Source organism: Oncorhynchus keta, chromosome 36 (genome assembly GCF_023373465.1).
Source record: "Oncorhynchus keta strain PuntledgeMale-10-30-2019 chromosome 36, Oket_V2, whole genome shotgun sequence".
Classification (NCBI taxonomy): Eukaryota; Metazoa; Chordata; class Actinopteri; order Salmoniformes; family Salmonidae; genus Oncorhynchus; species Oncorhynchus keta.
Window position 1 is genome coordinate 18459092 of NC_068456.1, and position 21819 is coordinate 18480910.

Sequence of the window (21819 nt, forward strand, 5' to 3'; positions counted from 1 at the left end):
GAGTCCAAATTTGAGACTTTTGTTTCCAACCGCCGTGTCTTTCAGATGCAGAGTAGGTGAACGGATGATCTCCGCATGTGTGGTTCCCACTATGAAGCATGGAGTAGGAGTTGTGATGGTGTGGGGGTGCTTTGATGGTGACACTGTCTGTGATTTATTTTTCAACAGGACAATGACCCAACACACCTCTAGGTTATGTTAGGGCTATTTGACCAAGAAGGAGAGTCACCCGATTGTCGTGTTGGATGAGTTGGACCGCAGAATGAAGGAAAAGTAGCCAACAAGTCCTCAGCATATGTGGGAACTCTTTCAAGACTGAAAGCATTCCAGATGAAGCTGGTTGAGAGAATGCCAAGTGTGTGCAAAGCTGTCATCAAGTCAAAGGGTGGCTACTTTGAAGAATTTAAAACATAAAATACATTTTGATTTGTTTAACACTTTTTTGCTTCCTACATGATTCCATATATGTTATTTCATAGTTTTGATATATTCTCTATTATTCTACTATGTAGAAAATAGTAAAAATAAAGAAAATACCCTGGAATGAGTAGGTGTGTCCAAACTTTTCACTGGTACTGTATATTTATTTATATAATTATTATTATTTATATATATATATATATACTCTGTCTGTTTGTATACTCATTCCCCTTGACCCATTCCATATCTTGTTGGGTTACAGTCTGCATTCTGTCACGTGTGCTCCGTCTCCGGCCTCTAGTGCACCTGGCTGCTCGTTATGGGGCACACCTGTCACCATCATTACTCGCACCTGCGTGTCATCACACTTGGACTCCATCGCGACATCACACCTGGACTCCATCACTTCCCTGATTACCTTCCCAAAATATGTCACTCCCCTTTGGTTCCTTCCCCAGGTGTTATTGTTTCAGTTTCATGTCTGTGCGTTGTTTGTGGTTCTTGTTTTGTATTATGTTGCGTTTATTTACAAAAACACTCACTCCCTGAACTTGCTTCCCGACTCTCAGTGCACATTATTACAGAATAAAGCCTCACCTATGGGAAGCATCAGTGTTTAAAAAATAATATTAATTCTGTCAGGTGGAATGACGTCGGGTCCGGGAGCTTTCTTGTCTCAGCCGGATCGCCAGGCTCCCCTGCCTCTGCCGGCTCGTCGGGCTTGCATGCCTTCGTCAGATAGCCCGGCTCCCCTGCCTCAGCCAGTCTGTCAGGTTCCTGCGTCCCAGCCAGCGACAGGTTCCTGCGCATCAGCAGGGGTGACCTGTCCACTCCTGATCCCTGGGATCGTCCCTTGGTTTGGTGTCCTGCGGCTAGAGCCGAACACGCCGTGGAGGGGATACCGTCAGATATGTTTTCTCTCCGGCGCTCTAGGTCACCATGCTCCTGTGTCTCAGCCAGATTGACGGGTTTCCTTCACCTCTGCAGAGGTGTCCAGTCCGCTCCTGTTTCCCGGGATTGTCATTTTGGTCACCTTCCTGCAGCTGGAGCCGCGTGTCAGTTAGGGGGTACTGTCACATGTGCTCCGGCCTCTAGGTCACCAGGCTGCTCGTTATGGCGCATACCTGTCACCATCGTCACACGCACATGCGCATCATCAGACTCACCTGCACTCCATCACTTCCCTGATTACCTTCCCTATATATGTCACTTCCTTTCGTTCCTTCCCTAGGCGTCATTGTTTCAGTTTCATGTCTGTGCGTTGTTTGTGGTTCTTGTTTTGTATTATGTTGCGTTTATTTATTAAAACAGTCACTCCTTGAACTTGCTTCCCGACTCTCAGCGTACATCATTACACATTCAAAATAGATTAAATATATTTGTTTCTCACCCATCAACACACAATACCCCATAATAACAGTGAAAACAGTTTTCAACTCTCTCGGCAAGAGCTTTGCACAACTGGATTGTATAATTATTATTTTCAAAATTCTTTACATTTGTTGTTTTGCAGATTCTCTTTAATGAGTGCATACATTTTAATACTTTTTTCATACTGGTCCCCCGTTGGAATTGAACCCACAACCCTGGCGTCATGCTCTACCTACTGAGCTACACAGGACAAATTGGTTATTGATCATTGCAAGACAACCATTTAAGATGTAATTTTTAAAAGTTATTATTTGTTTTTTTACCCCTTTTTCGTGATATCCAATTGGTAGTTACAGTCTTGTTCCATCGCTGCAACTCCCGTATGGACTCGGGAGAGGCGAATGTCAAGAGCTGTGCATCCTCCAGAACACAACCACACTACTTCTTGACACACTGCCCGCTTAACCCGGAAGCCAGCTGCACCAATGTGTCGGAGAAAACACTGGTGACTGTGTCAGCTTGCATTGCGCCCGGCCAGGACTCGAACCAGGATCTCTAGTGGTACAGGTAGGACTTTGATGCAGTGCCTTAGACCACTCCACCACTCGGGAGGACCTGCCTTAGATTTTCAAGCAGATTTCAGTCAAAACTGTAACTTGGCAACTCAGGAACATTCACTGTCGTCTTGGTAAGCAACTCCAGTGTAGATTTGGCCTTGTGCTTTAGGTTATCGTCCTGATGAAAGGTGAATTCATCTTTCAGTGTCTGGTGGAAAGCAGACTGAACCAGGTTTTCCTCTAGGATTTTGCCTATGCTTAGCTCTATTATGTTTCTTTTTTATGCTGAAAAACTCCCCAGTCCTTAACGGTTACAAGCAAACCCATAACATGATGCAGCCACCACTATGCTTGAAAATATGGAGAGTGGTACTCAGTAATGTGTTGTATTGGATTTGCCTAAAGCATAACACTTGGTAATCAGGACAAAAAGTTTGTTGCTTTGTCACATTTCTTGCAGTATTACTTTGGTGCTTTGTTGCAAACGTTGTTGCAAATGTTTTGGAATATTTGTATTCTGTACAGGCTTCCTTCTTTTCACTCTGCCAATTAGGTTATTATTGTGGAGTAACTACAAATGTTGTTGATCCATTCTTAGTTTTTTCCTATCACAGCCATTAAACTCTGTACCTGTTTTACACTCACCGTTGGCCTCATGGTGAATTCTCTGAGCAGTTTCCTTCCTCTCTGGCAACTGAGTTAGGATAGATGCCTGTAACTTTGTGGTGACTGGGTGTTTTGATACACCATCCAAAGTGTACCGAATAACTTTACCCTGCTCAAAGGGGTATTCAATGTCTGCTTTTTATTTTACTCATCTACCAATAGATGCCATTCTTTGTGAGGCATTGGAAAACCTCCATGGTCTTTGTGGTTGAGTCTGTGTTTGAAATGCACTGCTCGACTGAGGGACCTTACAATTAACTGTATGTGTGGGGTACAGAGATCAGGTAGTTATTCAAAAATCATGTTAAACACTATTATTGCACACAGAGTGAGTCCATGAAACGTATGACTTGTTCAGCAAATTTCTACTCCTGAACTTATTTATGCTTGCCATAACAAAGTGGTTGAATAGATATTGACTCAAGACATTTCAGCTTTTCATTTTTAATGAATTTGTAAAAATGTCTAAAAACATAATTCAACTTTGATATTATGGGATATTGTGTGTAGGCCAGTGACAAAATATCTACATTTTATCCATTTCAAATTCAGGCTGTACAGTCAAGGGGTGTGAATACTTTTTGAAGGCACTGTACGTTCTCAAATGGACAGCTTTCTCAAGTACTGCATTTTCTGTGTGTGTCTAGCTTGTCTAACTAGCTAACTGTGTATTACCCCGGTGAATTCACATTACTAGGAGGGTAAAGAAGTTTTCGATGCTAAAAATAATAGATTTACAATAGAACAAAACATTGTGGGAGAAAGAGCTTCATATTGATTCCCAGTATAACAGAGTAAGAGCTTTAATGTACAGCACAGCAATAGGTTGGTTGGTGCAGTAGTGCTGTTGAGAGATATTGGTAAAGCTGTGTTCCCGGTGAGCTGTGTGAAACCATCCATTATCGATGTTGTGTCTGTGGTCTTACTGCAGAACAGATACCCTTTGGGGACACCACTGTTTCACAGTAGAATAATAGAGAGCTTGCATTGTGTTTGGAAAAGGCAATATCAAGAGGTAATATGTCTACAGTGCTGTACAATTTGTCTGAGGGGCTCTTTATTGTATTTTTTTTAAATGGATCTGTGTCGTAGTTCTATTTAATGTGAATGTTTTTTTTTACCAACAGTAGGTCAGTTTGGTTCACTCAAGTAAACTAAAACCCTTACATAAATGGGGCACTTAGTGTGTAATACATTTAAGGTAATTTAAACAATAGAGCAGGTTTCCCCAAATGCTATAGATTTTTGGGGGGTTGGACATAAATGTCTGTAAAAAAACAAAAGCAAATCAGTGATTTTAATTTTGGAAATCTGTTCCAAAGTATTTCCATCCATAATAGCGAGATATATGTGATCGTATACAAATGTAAGCAAGGTTTGAAAAAAGTATGTTTTAGTCAAGTATTATACACTATATACTGTACACAAGAGTATGTGGACACCCCTTCAAATTAGTGGATTCGGCTATGTCACCCACACCCGTTGCTGACAGGTATATAAAATCGAACACACAGCCATGTAATCAACAGACAAAAATTGGCAGTAGAATGACCTTACTGAAAAGCTCAGGGATTTTTGTTGGGGGAAACCCAAGAAATGGGTTTCCATGGCCGAGCAGCCGCACAAAAGCCTAAGATCACCGCTTCCATTAGACTCTGGAGCATTGGAACTGCTTTCTTTGGAATGATGAATGAAGCTTCACCATCTGGCAGTCCGATGGACGAATCTGGGTTTGGCGGATGACAGGAGAATGCTACCTTCCCGATTGCATAGTGCCAACTGTACAGTTTGGTGGAGGAGGAATAATGGTCTGGCTTTTTTTCATGGTTCTACTAGGCCCCATAGTTCCAGTGAAGGGAATCTTAATGCTACAGCATACAATGGCATTCTAGACGATTCTGTGCTTCCAACTTTGTGCCAAAGGTTTGGGGAAGGCGCTTTCTTGTTTCAGCATACAAATGCCCTCTCGCACAAAGTGAGGTCCATACAGAAATGGTTTGTCGAGATCGGTGTGGAAGAACTTGACTGGCATGCACAGAGCTCGGACCACAACCCCATAGATCACCTGCGGGATGAATTGGCACGCCGACAGCGAGCCAGGCCTACTTGCCCAACATCAGTGCCCGACCTCACTAATGCTCTTGTGGCTGAATGGAAGCAAATCCCTGCGACAATGTTCCAGCATCTAGTGGAAAGCCTTCCCAGAAGAGTGGAGGCTATTATAGCAGCAAAGGGGGAACCAACTCCATATTAATACCCATGATTTTGGAATGAGATGTCTGACGAGAAGGTGTCCACATACTTTTGAAAAATCTCTCCACAGCTGAATCTAGTTGATGAACCATTCAATAGAGCAACACATTTGACTTGAGGTGGCCTGAAGCTAAATGATGAAACAATCACATGTTCAAAAGACTAACATTTTAAGTATGATAACAATGTTATGTCATTCTCCATAATCTCATGGTTGACTGCTGCCACTACCTTTGAAGTCAGGTGTTATGTAATTCTCATTATACAGTAATATACATGCTCTCAGTTAGGCCTCCTCAGGTCAAGTGATAGCAGTACTTAACAGAGACCAGATAGACTCACGCTAACCATACCCACTCAGTACAAACCATTTCCATTGATTACATCACATCATTAATCACTGTTATTGATCTTTTAACAGGGAAAAGCTTGGACCAGAGTGTGCTGCACAGTGCTGTCCCTAAGCCCCAACGCTATGACACCACGGTACCTCTCCTGCTGGAAGGGCGGCAGCGCAAACCACTCAGCCAGCTCAAGTCCAGGGTAAATATTCATAAAGTGGCCACTTAGCGGCCTTGGCTAATGCTAATAAGCTGCTCCTACTATAGCTCAGCCAAGCACAGATGCTAGCCTGCCTGCTCACTTGCATCAGGTCTCCTGTGTTGTTCCAGTCGTGAGCTCCTAATAATTCCCCATTTCTGTTTATCCTCGGCTGATTCCTCTTTCTGCTTTTTCCTCAAAGCTCGCTCCCTACGGCGTTGAATGGCCCCTCTGTTGTTTGTTTAGTATGAGCTAGGCCCTGAGGCTCCACACACTGTGAAATTATTCCCCCAACTCGCCAGGCTCCTATACTCTACAAATCAGCAGTGCATGAAAAGCAACATTTTGAAATGGTTTACCACTGGCAGAAGACTGCCTTTTTTCCCTTAAACTGTCTGGTTTTGAAACAAAGTCAGGTAGCAACCGGATTTGAAACCATCTAACCATTGTGCTAAAATGTATTGGAAGGGTGAGCGTAGTTGCAGATGGCTAGCAAATGCACCCTAACACTTGTTATCCTTGACATACCAGAACTGTAAGCAAAGATATACAAGACCTATTAGACTTTCTTTCTATGAACCATGTGTAATGCCTGAAATCCATTGAGTTATTAAAACCAGGTAAATCAGCACATTTAATCTCTGCTATTACATGGGGTCTCTAACCAATTAAGCATGTTCTGCAATTGAGTATCTGGTTTTAGGGTATATTAGGGCAGCTTCAGATGGGGAAACCCGATGCGTTCAGCCCACTAGGACTTGGGGAGAGAAATACATTTTTGAAATCCGGGATCCCCCACCTTCACCATAGGGAAACCATTCCCGACAAGGGAAACGCGTGGGTGTTGAGCAGTACTCCCAGAATATTTAAAACAGCCATGGCTTTCCAAGATTTATCCCTCAGATTATACATGAGTGGATAGGTTTTTCCTAGCTGGAGGAAATACCACACCCTCTGAGGGGGTGTTTTTTTTCTATGTTAGTGTCTCAATTACACACTCTCCCTGAATGCTGAACTTGTGCTTTACTTGGCTGACATGGGGAGGGTATTAGCAAATCAACAAAATCTCTGAAATGAGAAGGAGTCATGAGAGCTGCAAGTGATGCACCAGTAATTCATCAGAATGTGTTATATTATACCTTTGTCTGGAACAATGAAGAGATTCTAGTTATTTAGTTTGGACAGAATTTTGGTGAAAGTTAATTAAATTTTATTAGAGAGGTATTCCATTGTCATGACACTACATAATCAATTGAGTTTGACAACAATATGTATTTGTATAGCTCACGAGCCAGCTGTTATAGCCATGTTGACCATTCCAACATATTATTGAGTTTAACAATGATTGAGTTGGTTATTTTATCAGAGATGATACCAAACTCATTTTCCTTCCACCTCTTTAGTTTTTATTGAACTGTTCTCGGTGCCACAAGAGGTAGCAAGCCAATATCTTGGTGGTGGTGAGTCAGGACAATTGGGTGATGACCTGACATGAACCGCCCTGCCTTCTAAACCACAAATGGACCCACAAACTATACAACAAGGACTACTTTTAACAATTTCTACTGAACATTTTACAAAAACACGTTCACTTGAAGATCAGTGCAGATACAACATTTGTAACAGAATGACGGCACCAACAGCACAAACCGTCATTTGATTACCAAACTTTACATCTGCACAGTTCAAGTAAATATGTTTTTGTAAACTTTTCTGTGGACATTGTTAAATAGTGTTGTATGGTTTGTTTAGCTTTGCAGTCTTTGGTTTTTGTTTGGCATACATTTTAAAGTGAAAAATATGAGTCTCAGTATCACTCTGTTACGATGGATTTGCCCTTATCTGACTGGGACAAAATACTGGTTGTTCTGTCTCTGCCTGTCTATCTTTATCTCTGCCTGTCTATCTTTATCTCTGCCTGTCTATCTTTATCTCTGCCTGTCTATCTTTATCTCTGCCCGTCTATCTTTATCTCTGCCCGTCTATCTTTATCTCTGCCTGTCTATCTTTATCTCTGCCCGTCTATCTTTATCTCTGCCTGTCTGTCTTTCTTTATCTCTGCCTGTCTGTCTTTCTTTATCTCTGCCTGTCTCTCTTTCTTTATCTCTGCCTGTCTATCTTTATCTCTGCCTGTCTGTCTATCTTCATCTCTCAAGGTGCCGCCAAAATGCCTGGCTGCTTGTCTGTGTACCTGCTTCTACATGAGTAGTAAAATAGTTCAAATGACAACATGACCTTTTCCTAGCAGGAGGCTCTCCATCCCTGCGTGCGTGCGTGCGTGCGTGTGTGTGTGTGTGTGTGATACAGTATCTGATAGCCTGTCATAAACTGTGCGACAGACAGAGATCCCCAGCTGCTGTCAAGCCCCCCTTTTCCCATGGGCCAGTTCGGTCATAACTCATGAGTGTTAAAAAGGCAGGAGGTCTGGGGAAATTAGTGTCAGGGTCATAACTCATGAGTGTTAAAAAGGCAGGAGGTCTGGGGAAATTAGTGTCAGGGTCATAACTCATGAGTGTTAAAAAGGCAGGAGGTCTGGGGAAATTAGTGTCAGGGTCATAACTCATGAGTGTTAAAAAGGCAGGAGGTCTGGGGAAATTAGTGTCAGGGTCATAACTCATGAGTGTTAAAAAGGCAGGAGGTCTGGGGAAATTAGTGTCAGGGTCATAACTCATGAGTGTTAAAAAGGCAGGAGGTCTGGGGAAATTAGTGTCAGGGTCATAACTCATGAGTGTTAAAAAGGCAGGAGGTCTGGGGAAATTAGTGTCAGGGTCATAACTCATGAGTGTTAAAAAGGCAGGAGGTCTGGGGGAAATTAGTGTCAGGGTCATAACTGGGGAAATTAGTGTCAGGGTCATAACTCATGAGTGTTAAAAAGGCAGGTGGTCTGGGGAAATTAGTGTCAGGGTCATAACTCATGAGTGTTAAAAAGGCAGGTGGTGTGGGGAAATTAGTGTCAGGGTCATAACTCATGAGTGTTAAAAAGGCAGGTGGTCTGGGGAAATTAGTGTCAGGGTCATAACTCATGAGTGTTAAAAAGGCAGGTGGTCTGGGGAAATTAGTGTCAGGGTCATAACTCATGAGTGTTAAAAAGGCAGGTGGTCTGGGGAAATTAGTGTCAGGGTCATAACACATGAGTGTTAAAAAGGCAGGTGGTCTGGGGAAATTAGTGTCAGTCAGCACTGAAATATGCAGACAATCATCAAAATGTTGTTCTTGCACTCAAGGAACAACACTGCTTGCTCTGCAAAAACAGAAACGTTTTTGCTGTTGATTTCTGACCAACATCAACCTGACATGGTAGATTATTGCTGTAGACCTAGGGTGGAATTTTTTTATTTCATGTTTTCATTAGATCATTTTTTACATTACTGTTGATCTTTTATAAACGTCTCTAATTTTCTGAATGAACAGAGTCCAGTTTTTAACCTAACTATGGGAAATCATGAAAGGTACTAATGGAGGTGTCTATGACCTGGTCATCCTCGGATGGAGAATTAGTAACAGAGAGGCACCATACATACACTAAATCAGATCAAATGTTATTAGTCACATGCTCTGAATACAACAGGCATAGGTAGACCTTACAGTGAAATGCTTACTTAACTAACAGTGCAGTTTCAAAAAATATGCATAAGAATAAGAGATAAATGTAACAAGTAATCAAAGAGGAGCAGTAAAAAATAACAATATATAGAGGGGGGTGCCGGTACAGAGTGTATGTGCGGGGGCACCAGTTAGTTGAGGTAGTATCTACAGTTGAAGTCGGAAGTTTACATTTGTTGTCCTTAAGCCAATTTGATGTTATTTTACTGGACCAAAAATTAGTCTTTCTTTCAAAAACAAGGACATTTATAAGTGACCCCAAACTTTTGAACGTTAGTGTATGTGCTCATCAAGAAGTCAGCTGTCATGGCTAGAGTCCAGAGCTTTCCCTGGTCAGGTTACGTAGTCAGGAAAACAGGACCCTAGTCATGACAACCACCAAAGCAATGGATCTGGGAACTGGAATCCCTCTTCCTGGCCCTTTCCCAGCATGCCCGCATACTTCCTGTCCAGTATGTGTCAGCCGTGCTGGGTGTCCCGTCCCCTCACCTCTGGTGTCCTGTGTTTGTGTTCTAGAGTCATCCTGCATCACTGAAGCTGGTGGTGGAGGTGGAAGGTGAACAACTGGTCCTGGCACTAGAAAAAAACCAGTAAGTCATCATTCTATATTCCACTGCACATCCTAAAGTCCTACATCAGACCTTCATCACTACAGGCATCTTGGCTTCCAAAGGAATATGGATGTTTTGGGGGCTAGTGAAATGGTTTGTTTTTGAATTTGGGAAGATACAAGAACATTAACATATGGAGTAAACAATGATCAGAAGTGTTGCTTTTCAGCTAGCACATGCTGTGCCCATGGCTGTAGTAAGAGCTATGGGAAACGATTCTACAGTATGAGGGCTGATACAGTTTCATGGAGGGGAAGAAATATTTCACTTAACAAATGTCGAGGCACTTTTATGGTTTAGTCTCTCTGAAGAGTTGAGTGATGATAGTTGATAAAGAATGAGGGTGAAGTGGACTCGAGAGGTTGTTTTTTTCTCTCAACACCTTTTTCTCTTCCAGACTGTGGAATATAACACCAGGCATGAGAACTGGGAATCCTGTGGAGTATTTGTGAAATCAACTGCATATATACACACTGTTCATATATATACAGTACAAGCTAAGCATTTCCAGAAGCAAGGAGACTTGGGCCAGGTATTAGGTCTGAAGCAGCCATAGGCCTTCACGTATTTTATACTTGGCTTAATCATTGCGTTTGCATGTGTAACTTACACTCCTTGGCTTGGACACTGTGCAGGAGACATGATGTCCCTCCAGTTAGTTTAGTCTGCCAGGTTTGATGGACCACCATAGATGCATAGACTAGACCAGTAGGGATAAGACCCCTGAGATCTATCAGATTTCACTGCAACGCTACTGAGATAGTACATACACTTTGACATTAGGATATTCTCATGGATTTTGTGTACTGCACTCACTCCCATCACTCCTTTGAAACACACCCACTATAAACATCAAATCTCAGATTTTCCTCATCACCTCACTTCTACTGTCCAACTTAAAATGTGTCCCTGACAGAATTCCCACCACCCTATTCCTAAAAATAAAAAATCCCACCCAACTACCCTACCCGCATCGCCAACCTTGGTGACCCGTGTGTCAGCTGTGAGAGATAAGCCAGCCCAGGAATTCCCTTCCGTCTGTCCTCCTCCCTGCCTCCCTCCAGATGTGTCCGCTGATGTCTGTCTCACGTCTGTACCCAGACACAGGTGGTGTGTGACCTCTGCGTGCTCTCTGTGTGTGCACTGTGCAGGGTTGTACCCTCCCTGCCTTCTCTGTAGGATCAGGAGGCAGGAAGAACCTCTGAGCCAGCACAGAGTAGTAGTTTGCTCTCTCAGTTTGTGGTGTATAACACCACAATATGCTGCTAATGTCCACTTAATAGTTTTCAGTGTTAAGTATGAAGGTTCTATTATCCTAAGAAATTAGTTTAACCAATAAATTAGCTGAACTGTAGACAGACAGATCTAAGCGACAGGTAGAGCAGGAAGTGCCCTGAAATGTATAGAAATTCTGGTATGCATTCTATCTTTTTTTTTTTATAAGAGTTTGTGTCTTTTTGAGAGTGAGTTGGTCAACTGAATTAAAGGACCTGTTTAGTAAGTGGATGTGTTCTGGGCTGTGTTATGCAAGGTTTACTTTAAGTGGTGTTTTTTTTTACAGAGTTCTGCTGAGTCCATAAGGTTTCCTAATTTGGTTTTCCTCAAGTGCACACCTGGTCCAGGGCCAATCTGAAAAGATCTAGCTCTACCAAAAGTAAACAGAATAGCAAATCTAATGAATAAACCAATATGTTAGCTAACAGCCCTCTGAGCCAACAGTCTGGCCTAGAGCTATAGAGTATAGAGCTGTTCAGGCTGTGTGTGTTTGGGCAAGAATGCGTTTGTTCATTTATTATCATCAATAGATTGATTCCTCTATCCTCTCAGCTAGAAGCACTCACAACCTGTGTAGCATTAACAGTATTGTAAGACCAACTCAGTGGCCTTGTGGTTAGTGTCTGTCCAGAGATTGGAAGGTTGGGAGTTTGATCCCTGGCCGAGTCATACCAAAGACTATAAAAATGGGACCTGATGCATCTCTGCTTGGCCCTAAGGAGATAGATTGGGGGAAGGCCCTGTGATAGACAAGCGTCTTGTCCATGGGGTGTACTTGTACATCAAGCTGCCTCATGCTACAGAAACAGGAGATACTCCTTTGAGCTGTTCTGGCTTGCACAAGCAAAGGCTACTTCCAGTTATTGAGTCTCTCTAAAGTAACAGCCCAAGCCTACTTCAACTTTTTCCTTTGGTTTCTCCTGGAAATATTTGACCCAAAAAAGCGGTCAATTTGGAGTTGGACCTGCATGTTCTGTCTGAGCTTGATGTTGGCTCTCTGTCAGCTCTGTACCTGAGCAACAGACTGAGAAATTAGGCTGATGCATCTGGCCTCATTGGATCCTGGCTCTCATTTATTCCCATTTCTCTGTTTAGTCTTTTGGAGGGTGTGTGTATGTGTGTGTGTGTGTGTGTGTCTGCCAGCGGAGCTGTTTTTATTTATTCAGTCTGAGTGGAGTGCCTCCCAGCTCCTGAAGCAGCACCCACCGGATCATTGTTTCAATGTAGTCAAGGCTTCAGATATTGATTTTTTTTATGGAATTTTCTGTCATTAGTCAGGAACAGACTGAAAAATACAAGAAACTCGCAACGGCCCACACTGCCATGCAGACACCAAGCTGTGTAAAAACAAAATGGATCCGATTATGCAAATCATGAAGGACAGAGTAGTGAGAGGATGAAGAAAGATTGACTGAAGGAGGAAGGTTATAAGTCTTACACTTGGCTTTGGTTATGTCAATACTTTTTGATGAGGTCTAAACCTTAAGATGCCAGTTTTAGTCGCTCTTGATGGCAGGGGCCTGAACAATTGCAGTTTTCAGGCAATAGATGACTACTACAAGCTGTAGTGAGACTATAGAGAAATAGCGTTCTGAAATCATAGGGGGACTCAAAGGTCAAAGCCGTGATCTAGGGCATGTTAGACAGCCTCTCATGATGTCAGTCCTATGAGACATTACACTGATTAAAGACTGCAACGGTAGGAAGAAAGAATGTGTGTGTGTGAGCGTGTGTGCGTGCGTGCGCTACCTGGTCTCATAGACTAGACGTAACATAGTAAATGTAAATCCGAGGACACTCAAATTAGTATGATATGTGACGTTTGGTATGGTTACATAAGACAGAAGGTTACTTAAGGCAAGAAACAAAAGGATGGTGGTTGGTCGGGGTGGATGGATAGGACCCAAAGGTTGCGTGTTCGAATGTCATCATGGACAATTTAGCATTTTAGCTAATTAGCAACTTTTCAACTACTTTTTAGATTCTTTGCAACTACTTGGCATGTTAGCTAACCCCTCCCCTAACCCTAATCTTACCCATTTAACCTAACTCCTAACCTTAACCCTAACCCCTAGCCTAGTTAACATTAGCTAGCTAGCTAATGTTAACCCTTTAACCTATCTCCTAACCTTAATCCTAACCCCTAGCCTAGCTAACGTTAGCCAGCTAGCTAATGTTACCATTAGCCACCTAGCTAACGTTAACCACAACCAATTGGAAATTCATAACATATCATACATTTTTGCAAATTTGTAACATATTGTACATTTTTGAAATTCTTAACATATTATACATTTACATATTTGTTCATATCATATGAATTGTAATTCGTAACATATCATACGTAATTGATTATGGACGTCCACAAATTAATACATACTATACTAAACGGAACATATCATACGAAATGGAGTGTCTCGAATTTACGTACAGAATAATATGAAATGCTCTGAGACCAGGTTGATGTGTGCTGGCTGGGTTGAGTGGATTTTGAGAAATTGTCTTGTCAGGAAGAGTTCCGTTTCATACTGTTCAATTTTCCAATTTTCCTAGTACATTCATTTGATTCAGGTCATGCTGTACTTTTTGGTGTTGCAAAGCTTTTAGTATGTAACTGCACATAATTTCAGCATTAGGCATCTACAGTAATGATACAGGAAATTCTCAGACAACAGAATCACTTTTTAATGTCTCCATTCATTTCTCAGCTCCTGAAAGATTTGTCTTGAATCCATTCGACAGCTCAGTTGTTGACAGAATACTTTCCCATGAAGACATTTCCTCAAATACTTTTCTGCCAGGAAGGAATAGGAGATTGGAGATCCTTCACAAACACAGGTCACTGTTAAACTACATCATTATGGCTGCCACAAACATCCCCATAGCAACATCCTCCTCAAGACTGTCATGATTAGCAGGAGATGAGTTCAGATGAGGCCCCGTATGTGCTGTACCAAACAGAGACGAGGACTGACAATGTCATGATCCCAAACAACCACCAGTACTAGACTTGGAGTACATCATTAGTGGAGAAGCTCATTGACAAGAGGAAGACCCTGGACAAAGAGAGCGCTGGTGTCCTTAGCTGGGTAATTGGATCTGTCAAATCAGAGATATGTCTACGTCGTGTGTCAGAGTTATTTCAGTAGCACGGGTCCAGTTGATAAGGAATTAGTGGTTAGCTCGTTCGCCTGTCAACTCTGCAGCATAATGGGGTGGTTTTAAGCGCTCCCTTACAGCTCAGTGTAAACACTGTAATGATTGCTTTCCAGGCAGACTAAACAAACACTACAGCGACCTAGTGACCTGGCAGGTCACAAGACGAGACAACTACCATGACTATGTCTCTAAGAGCAGCACAGGACAATAGCAGCATTGTGTCTCTTCGCCAAGGATTTAATCCCTGTCTCTCAAATGTTCACTATTTTTTGCTTTCACTCTCTTTCATTCTCTTTCTCTGTCTTTCTCACTCTATCCAATCCATCCCATCCTTGGTATGGACCTCCAGTGGCAGATGAATATGGTAGGAAGAGTGGTGTGTGTGTGTGTGTGTGTGTGAGGGAGTATGTGAGCAGCCCGTCTCTCTAAAGACCAGCTCTTTCCAGAACCTTTTCCCTCTCCACAGGCAACTTGCGACCTGATTCGAGCCACCAGTGGGGGATTTGGACCAGGCTGCTGTGTCGGGTGCCAACACAGTGTGCCCTCAGCAGTACTCTCTGTCCCCGTTGCCAAACCCCCGTTGCACTATACCAGTCACAATCCATTTGCATAGCGTTGCTGGGTTAAATTGTACAAAACGCTCTTAGCCTTTGGTATGAAGTACGTTTTCGTCCATGCGTGCATTTTAGCCTTAGTAAATACACTGAAGTATATTAGAGAGGATTTGTTGATACAAATTGATACAAAAGTAATGTAATGCATCCATACCAATAAAGGCATAGTGACTTTTAGATTGAATTCTTTCCGTTAGACTTACTCTACTCTGCATTGATTAGGTACTATTTCTGGCAATGTCTTGGGTTGTGAAATGGAACACTTGGCAGTGGGTGGTTACCCCATGAGTGTTTGCAGTTGTGCAAGCGTCAATGACAATTCCCCCACTGCTAAAATAAATAACATTTCCAATACAGAATTAAACTGAGTGGATTTGTCTCTTTTAAAATTACATGTGCAGAAGCTTCAGTTATCCCTAAGCTTAGAACATTAATTATTGATAGTCTTATTGCTTCTTGTGGTCTTTTTTAATTAGTAGATCAGAAAGAATGTGAGAAAGTTCAGGGGGCAATACAGAGTGCCCTTGGGAAGAGTTGGCTGCTACTTAAAGGACAAAATAACGAGGGCTGGGAAATGCCAGGGACCTCATGATACGATAATATCACGATACTTAGGTACCGATACGATAATATCACGATACTTAGGTACCGATACGATATGTATGGCAATTCTCACACTTCCCATGATTCTATATGTATTGTGATTTGATGTTCCAAACATATTTCTCACTATAATGTCTGCTGCAGAGAGATGAGAGAGCATGAGAAAAATCGTTTTGATCAGTCATGGAAATAAAAGTGCTGAAAACATGTTGGCTCACTATTTAAAAAGAAGATGGAGAACAAGCTATAAGATGAAAAATATTGCCGTTTTGCTGCAAGTACAACCGACTAGCGCTGGCTAATGCTACCTAGCAAAGCATAAATATATATAAACATTTTTAGTAATCGATACTTGGAGTCAAAGTATTGATAAAATATTGTCCCCACATCACTAAAAAGAACAGAAGGAGGAATCCCTTGGTGTTCAGGGATAAGAGAAGAGTATTCCATTTGTGTATTTGCATGAGGTAGACCTTAAGCCAAGCTCAGATGTGCCCTTGTTCTCTATTCATCTCTCTGTGGGAGTGTTTTTCCAGATGGATTGTGGGATATATGCCCTATGTTTCGTGGAGAAGCCATGGCTTTGCAGCCAGCTTTCTACTGGACATCTGGACAATGGGGATGGAAGAGCTGGACAATCTGTTTACAGCACTATGGGCTATGGCCACTCACAACAACAGCTGATTCGAGCCTCTGGTTATCCATCTATTGGTTGTCTGATAGAGTTCCCTACCGAGGTTACAAACTTTCCTGAAATAACTGATTTTCAGGACAACACAGGGACATGGTTTTCTCCTGTCTCTGCAGTGTTGTCAACCATACATTAAACAGAACAACACTTTCTCTCAGGTTCTAAGACAGTTTACTGTTAGCTGAGTAGTTTAAGGCAAGCCTCTAACATTCTAGATGTTCCAAATTTATTTCAGGCTTACATCCTCTCCTTGAGATTGCTAAAACATATGACATCACCTCTTGCTGCTCCCGTCTGGCTATTTTTAGGAAACAGTCATCGTAGCAAGGATGTTGTCAAGCTACTTAGCAAAAGTGTTTGTGTTGTGTGTGTGCTTTCTTGTGTCTGCATTTCTCATCTACCTGAGAGAACATTTGGTGGGACGTCACCCAATTTTCACTGCTTTTAACCTTACATATATGAGTTCCTTGTCAGGTGTGTTAGCTTGCAGAATGGTTGAAGTCCTGCGAGCATCAGCAGTTTGTGGTTCGCGCTTGAGAACATTACAGAGAGTAAGTGCCTTCAAATGAGACTTGGGATGTGATGCATTCTCTGCCGTGCCCAACGGCCTCACAGAGCAAACCCCTGCTTTTAAAAATCACACTGATAGATAAGGTGTCAGTGAAATTAACTACAGGTGTAGAATCTTAATTTGACCATTCTTTTGTTGCTGACAATTTTCCGGCATCGCAGGATATGCAGATGAGCTTCGTGATTTACATAAATTCACTGAAAACCAGCACTAAAAAAACAGTTCTATTAACAGTATTGCACTTTTCATATAGCTTACTTTTAGGCAGCTAATAGCCTAACTGCCGATTAAGTAACATTATGGACTAAACGTTCAAATCATGTTTCTGCAGGATTATTTTGCTGTGACAACATTGGTCAAATTGAGATCCTACATCTGTATTGCTGTGTAGGCAAGTGCAAAACATATGGTAAGTTATGTAGGGCTTTTTCCTTCTCTTGCTTTGGGACTGGGGCGCTAGATGTTAATGGTGAATAATGTTCCTATTTATCTGGATCAGCGAGAAAGGAAGACATCCTGGAGAGTGAGGGAATGCATTATTTTTTTCTGCTACTATAGAGATCTCTGGAGATGGTATAATTTGCATGTACATTATATATTGCATTCACGTGCATTTGTCTCTGACACAATGCGAACATTACAATGTGTCATTATGTTAAATTTCCTGGCCTAGTATATCCGGTTGCACAGCCCAAATCTATCCTGGGTCGACTGTATCATAATCACGTTTCATATGAAGATGCGAGCCTCTTGGCCCCCTTTGCCGTCCATACCAAAGTTATAATGAGAGAACACAGTCTTAGAAATGTACAAAAACCTTTAGGGAACTACCCAACGATATACATACAGTACCAGTCATAAGTTTGGACACACCTACTCATTCCAGGGAATTTTCTTTATTTTTTACTATTTTCTACATTGTAGAATAATAGAGAAGACATCAAAAGTATGAAATAACACATATGGAATCATGTAGTAACCAAAAAAGTGTTAAACAAATCTAAATATATTTTAGACTTTAGATTATTCAAAGTAGCCACCTTTTGCCTTGACGACAGCTTTGCACACTCTTGGCATTTTCTCAACCAGCTTCACCTGGAATGTTTTTCCAACAGTCTTGAAGGAGTTCCCACATATGCTGAGCACTTGTTGGCTGTTTTACCTTCACTCTGAGGTCCAACTCATCCCAATCCATCTCAGTTGGGTTGAGGTCGGGTGATTGTGGAGGGCAGGTCATCTGATGGAGCACTCCATCACTCTCCTTCTTGGTCAAATAGCCCTTACACAGCCTGGAGGTGTGTTGGGTCATTGTCTTGTTGAAAAACAAAAGATAGTCCAACTAAGCGCAAACCATATTGGATGATGTATCACTGCAGAATATTGTGGTTGCCATGCTGGTTAAGTGTGCCTTGAATTCTAAATAAATCACCAACAGTGCCACCAGGAAAGCACCCCCACACACCCTCACACCTCCTCCTCCATACTTCACGGTTGGAACTAAACATGCGGCGATCATTCGTTCACCTACTCTGCGTCTCACTAAGACATGGCGGTTGGAACACAAAATCTCACATTTGGGCTCAACAGACCAAAGGACAGATTTCCACTGGTCTAATGTCCATTGCTCGTGTTTCTTGGTCCAAGCAAGCAAGCTCTTCTTATTATTAGTGTTCTTTGGTAGTGGTTTCTTTAAAGAAATTCGACAATGAAGGCCTGATTCACGCAGGCCTGATTCACGTCTCCTCTGAACAGTTGATGTTGAGATGTGTCTGTTACTTGAACTCTGTGAAGCATTTATTTGGGCTGCAATTTCTGGGGCGGGTAACCCTAATTAACTTACCCTCTGCAGCAGAGGTAACTCTAGGTCTTCCTTTCCTGTGGCGGTCCTCATGAGAGCCAGTTTCATCTTAGAGCTTTATGGTTTTTGCGACTGCACTTGAAGAAAATGTAACATTTCTTGAGATTTTCCAGATTTTACTGACCTTCATGTCTTAAAGTAATGATGGACTGTTGTTTCTCTTTGCTTATTTGAGCTGTTCTTGCCATAATATGGACTTGGCATTTTACCAAATAGGGCTATCTTCTGTATACCACCCCTACCTTTTCACAACACAAATGATTGGCTCAAACGCATTAAGAAGTAAATAAATTCCACATATTAACTTTAAACAAGGCACACCTGTTCAAATTGGAATGCATTCCAGGTGACTACCTCATGAAGCTGGTTGAGCGAATGCCAAGAGTGTGTAAAGCTGTCATTGAGGCAAAGGGTGCCTACTTTGAGGAATCTCAAATATAAAATATTTTTTGGTTTGTTTAACACTTTTTTGGTTACTACATGATTTAATGTGTTATTTCATAGTTTTGATGTTGTCACTATTATTCTACAATGTAGACAATAGTCCAAATAAAGGGAACCTGAGTAGGTGTGTCCAAACTTTTGACTGGTACTGGAAATCCTCTAATGAACATTTATTGTGCAGAGAAGAAGTCATAACTAAGAGACCCATGAGAGAAAGGGGTTATTGGGCTAGATCGTGCATCCGCTGAAGTTATGTGTATCAGATTAGAGCAGCTTTATAGTCTCGCAGATCTTTATCTAACATGGATATGTCAGTCAAATCACTGTCTTAACTGTCAGGCGATTCAGGTGATGTAAAGATTATGGGGACTACATGGTTCTGGCTTTGAGCTGAAACCTGTGAGCAAGAAGTGCATATGCACACAACACACACACACACACACACAGGATGGGAAGTGTGGCTCCGTCATCTACCAGATGTGCTTAGGTAAACAAGGAAGTAAGGAAATGCATCACATCACGGATAGAGGGGATTTTACCCATCTGGTGTGTAAGGCCTTGCTGAACCTGCATGGGAGCAGCAAATCAAGTGGACAAACAGAGAGAGAACAGGAACATGAGGGATGTTTTATTCAGGAAATAGATAAGCTAACTGGGGATTTGTTTTAGACTTATAATAAAATGGATAAGGTCCTAAATAAGAAATGGATGTTCTATTTAAAACAGACAAGAGATTATGAAGGTTCCTGTCCAGGAGATTAATTATGGATGACTTTCAAATATTTTTGCCACATCCCAATCATATTGGACAGTGGACTTCTAGGTTAAAGGTCAGTCAACCCTGAGAATCCTATAATCTCCCCAGTATTGGACTGTGAGAGTCAGATGTTCAGAGTCAGGGTAAATATATTTTTTTAAAGCATTTATTATTCTCAGGTACTGGAGAGGGAAGACAAGGTAGTGAAGCAGGGTCAGGGGTGCCAGAGCTGTTGTCAGAACAATTTACACCTTGCATCTTGGGAAGACAATGACCTTTAACCTGAGCCCCTTAGTTACCACAATCCTACTTCCTGTCCAGGGTCAGTGTAGCTCCAGTATTCCTGCATGTTTCTTATAGCAATGAAGGCAGGCTCTGATTGTGCTGCAATTCTAACACGTTCAGAGAGCAGATAGAATCACTAGGAATGAGGAAGAACTGAGGAATGTATTAATTTCAAAGTAGTTCCTGTATGTGACTTTACATTTCACCCTTAGTGAGTCCATAGTTGACATGTGCCGCTCTGGCCACCACAGCAATGACTCCAAATGCATACTCTGACAGTCCGATCACCCTGATCCTCTGTTTAAGTGGTACTGTGCAGTGGAAGACAACCTCCACCATGTTTCCAGGGTAATGAGGTGTGGGATGACAAATTGGATGATATTATCTTATTCTAGAATCAAAGCTGCGTCTGTAAAAACAGAAAAGAAGTGGAATTAATAATGCCAGACATTTAAAGAGCAGAGAGTGTACTTTGGGTGGGAAGGGATTAAGGGGAAGTAATATTGTGTTTTTTTGTTGTTGTATTACAAGTGCTGTCTCCAACTTAAAGGGTTCTTTGGCTGTCCCCATAGGCTGTCCCCATAGACTGTCCCCACCCTCTGAATAACAGCCAGAGAACTCTTTTGGAGTGTATGTGTGTCATTGCTTTCCGTCATTGGTCCCATCCACCTCCAGTGGTCTGTGTACCTCAGATGTCAATCACTCTTTCTTTATGCAGTGTCTCCATGCCTATTCGACCACATGCAAATAATGAATTGTGAAGAGGTGTCAATCTTCACAAAGACAAGAAGAAAAAAGGAACAAAAAAAACAAAGAAGTAAAGTAAGTAGAGGGAGCTCAAGGCAGAGAATCTGGATACCACTTCTATTTTCTATTCAGCCCATTGTCTGTTTTCCCTGAAGAAAAAAAGATATTTGGCAGAACAATGAGACCACTTTGGGGAGCAACCTTAGATTAATTGGAGAGATAGTAACCCACTGACAGTAATATTTGTGTATTTGTTTACTTTGTTCAATGAATAATAATGGGCCTCCTTCCTTTAAGATCCCCAGTCACTCATTAGTTCCGGTGTAAAACTTGTTATGAATGTGAATATGGAAGTAGCTAAAGCAGTGGTTTTGCATTTGAGCCGTGTGCAGTTACTAAACAACGCCTGGGGGTTGTGTGGATGTGGCTGACTGGAATAAATACTTTGCCAACAAGCTTTTTCTCGCAGAGTTTGTAACAGCCTACAAAAACACAGGAAGTTAGTTGTCACGTTTAGGTCTTTATGAGTCTGAAAGGTTGACTTTAATACAGTGGTTATTATGTGACTTATGTCACTGTCATCAGCCATTACGGTACATATACATGCCATAACCTGAGGTAGCTTACAGTTTCTAAAATGTCATGTTTAAGGCCTGAGCGGGTGTGGTATTTTGTACCACGGCTAAGGGCTGTTGGTGCTGACATCAGTCCTGTGTCTTTAAAAAAAAAATGTAATCATTGATTTAAGATGACCATTACAGATATGCACATTGGCCCCCCACTACAGAAGGGAA

At 41.8% G+C, this 21819-nt stretch overlaps 1 protein-coding gene across 2 annotated transcripts in view; it reads left to right on the forward strand.

The window, feature by feature from the left end:
• Positions 1–21819, forward strand: part of LOC118369744 (disintegrin and metalloproteinase domain-containing protein 12-like) — a 179301-nt gene that overhangs the window by 54320 nt on the left and 103162 nt on the right. For both annotated transcript variants that reach the window (XM_052498615.1, XM_035754404.2), the window contains exons 2-3: positions 5689–5810; positions 9927–10000. In XM_052498615.1, the coding sequence (XP_052354575.1) occupies positions 5689–5810; positions 9927–10000 (196 nt within the window). The remainder of the gene's footprint in view (positions 1–5688; positions 5811–9926; positions 10001–21819) is intronic.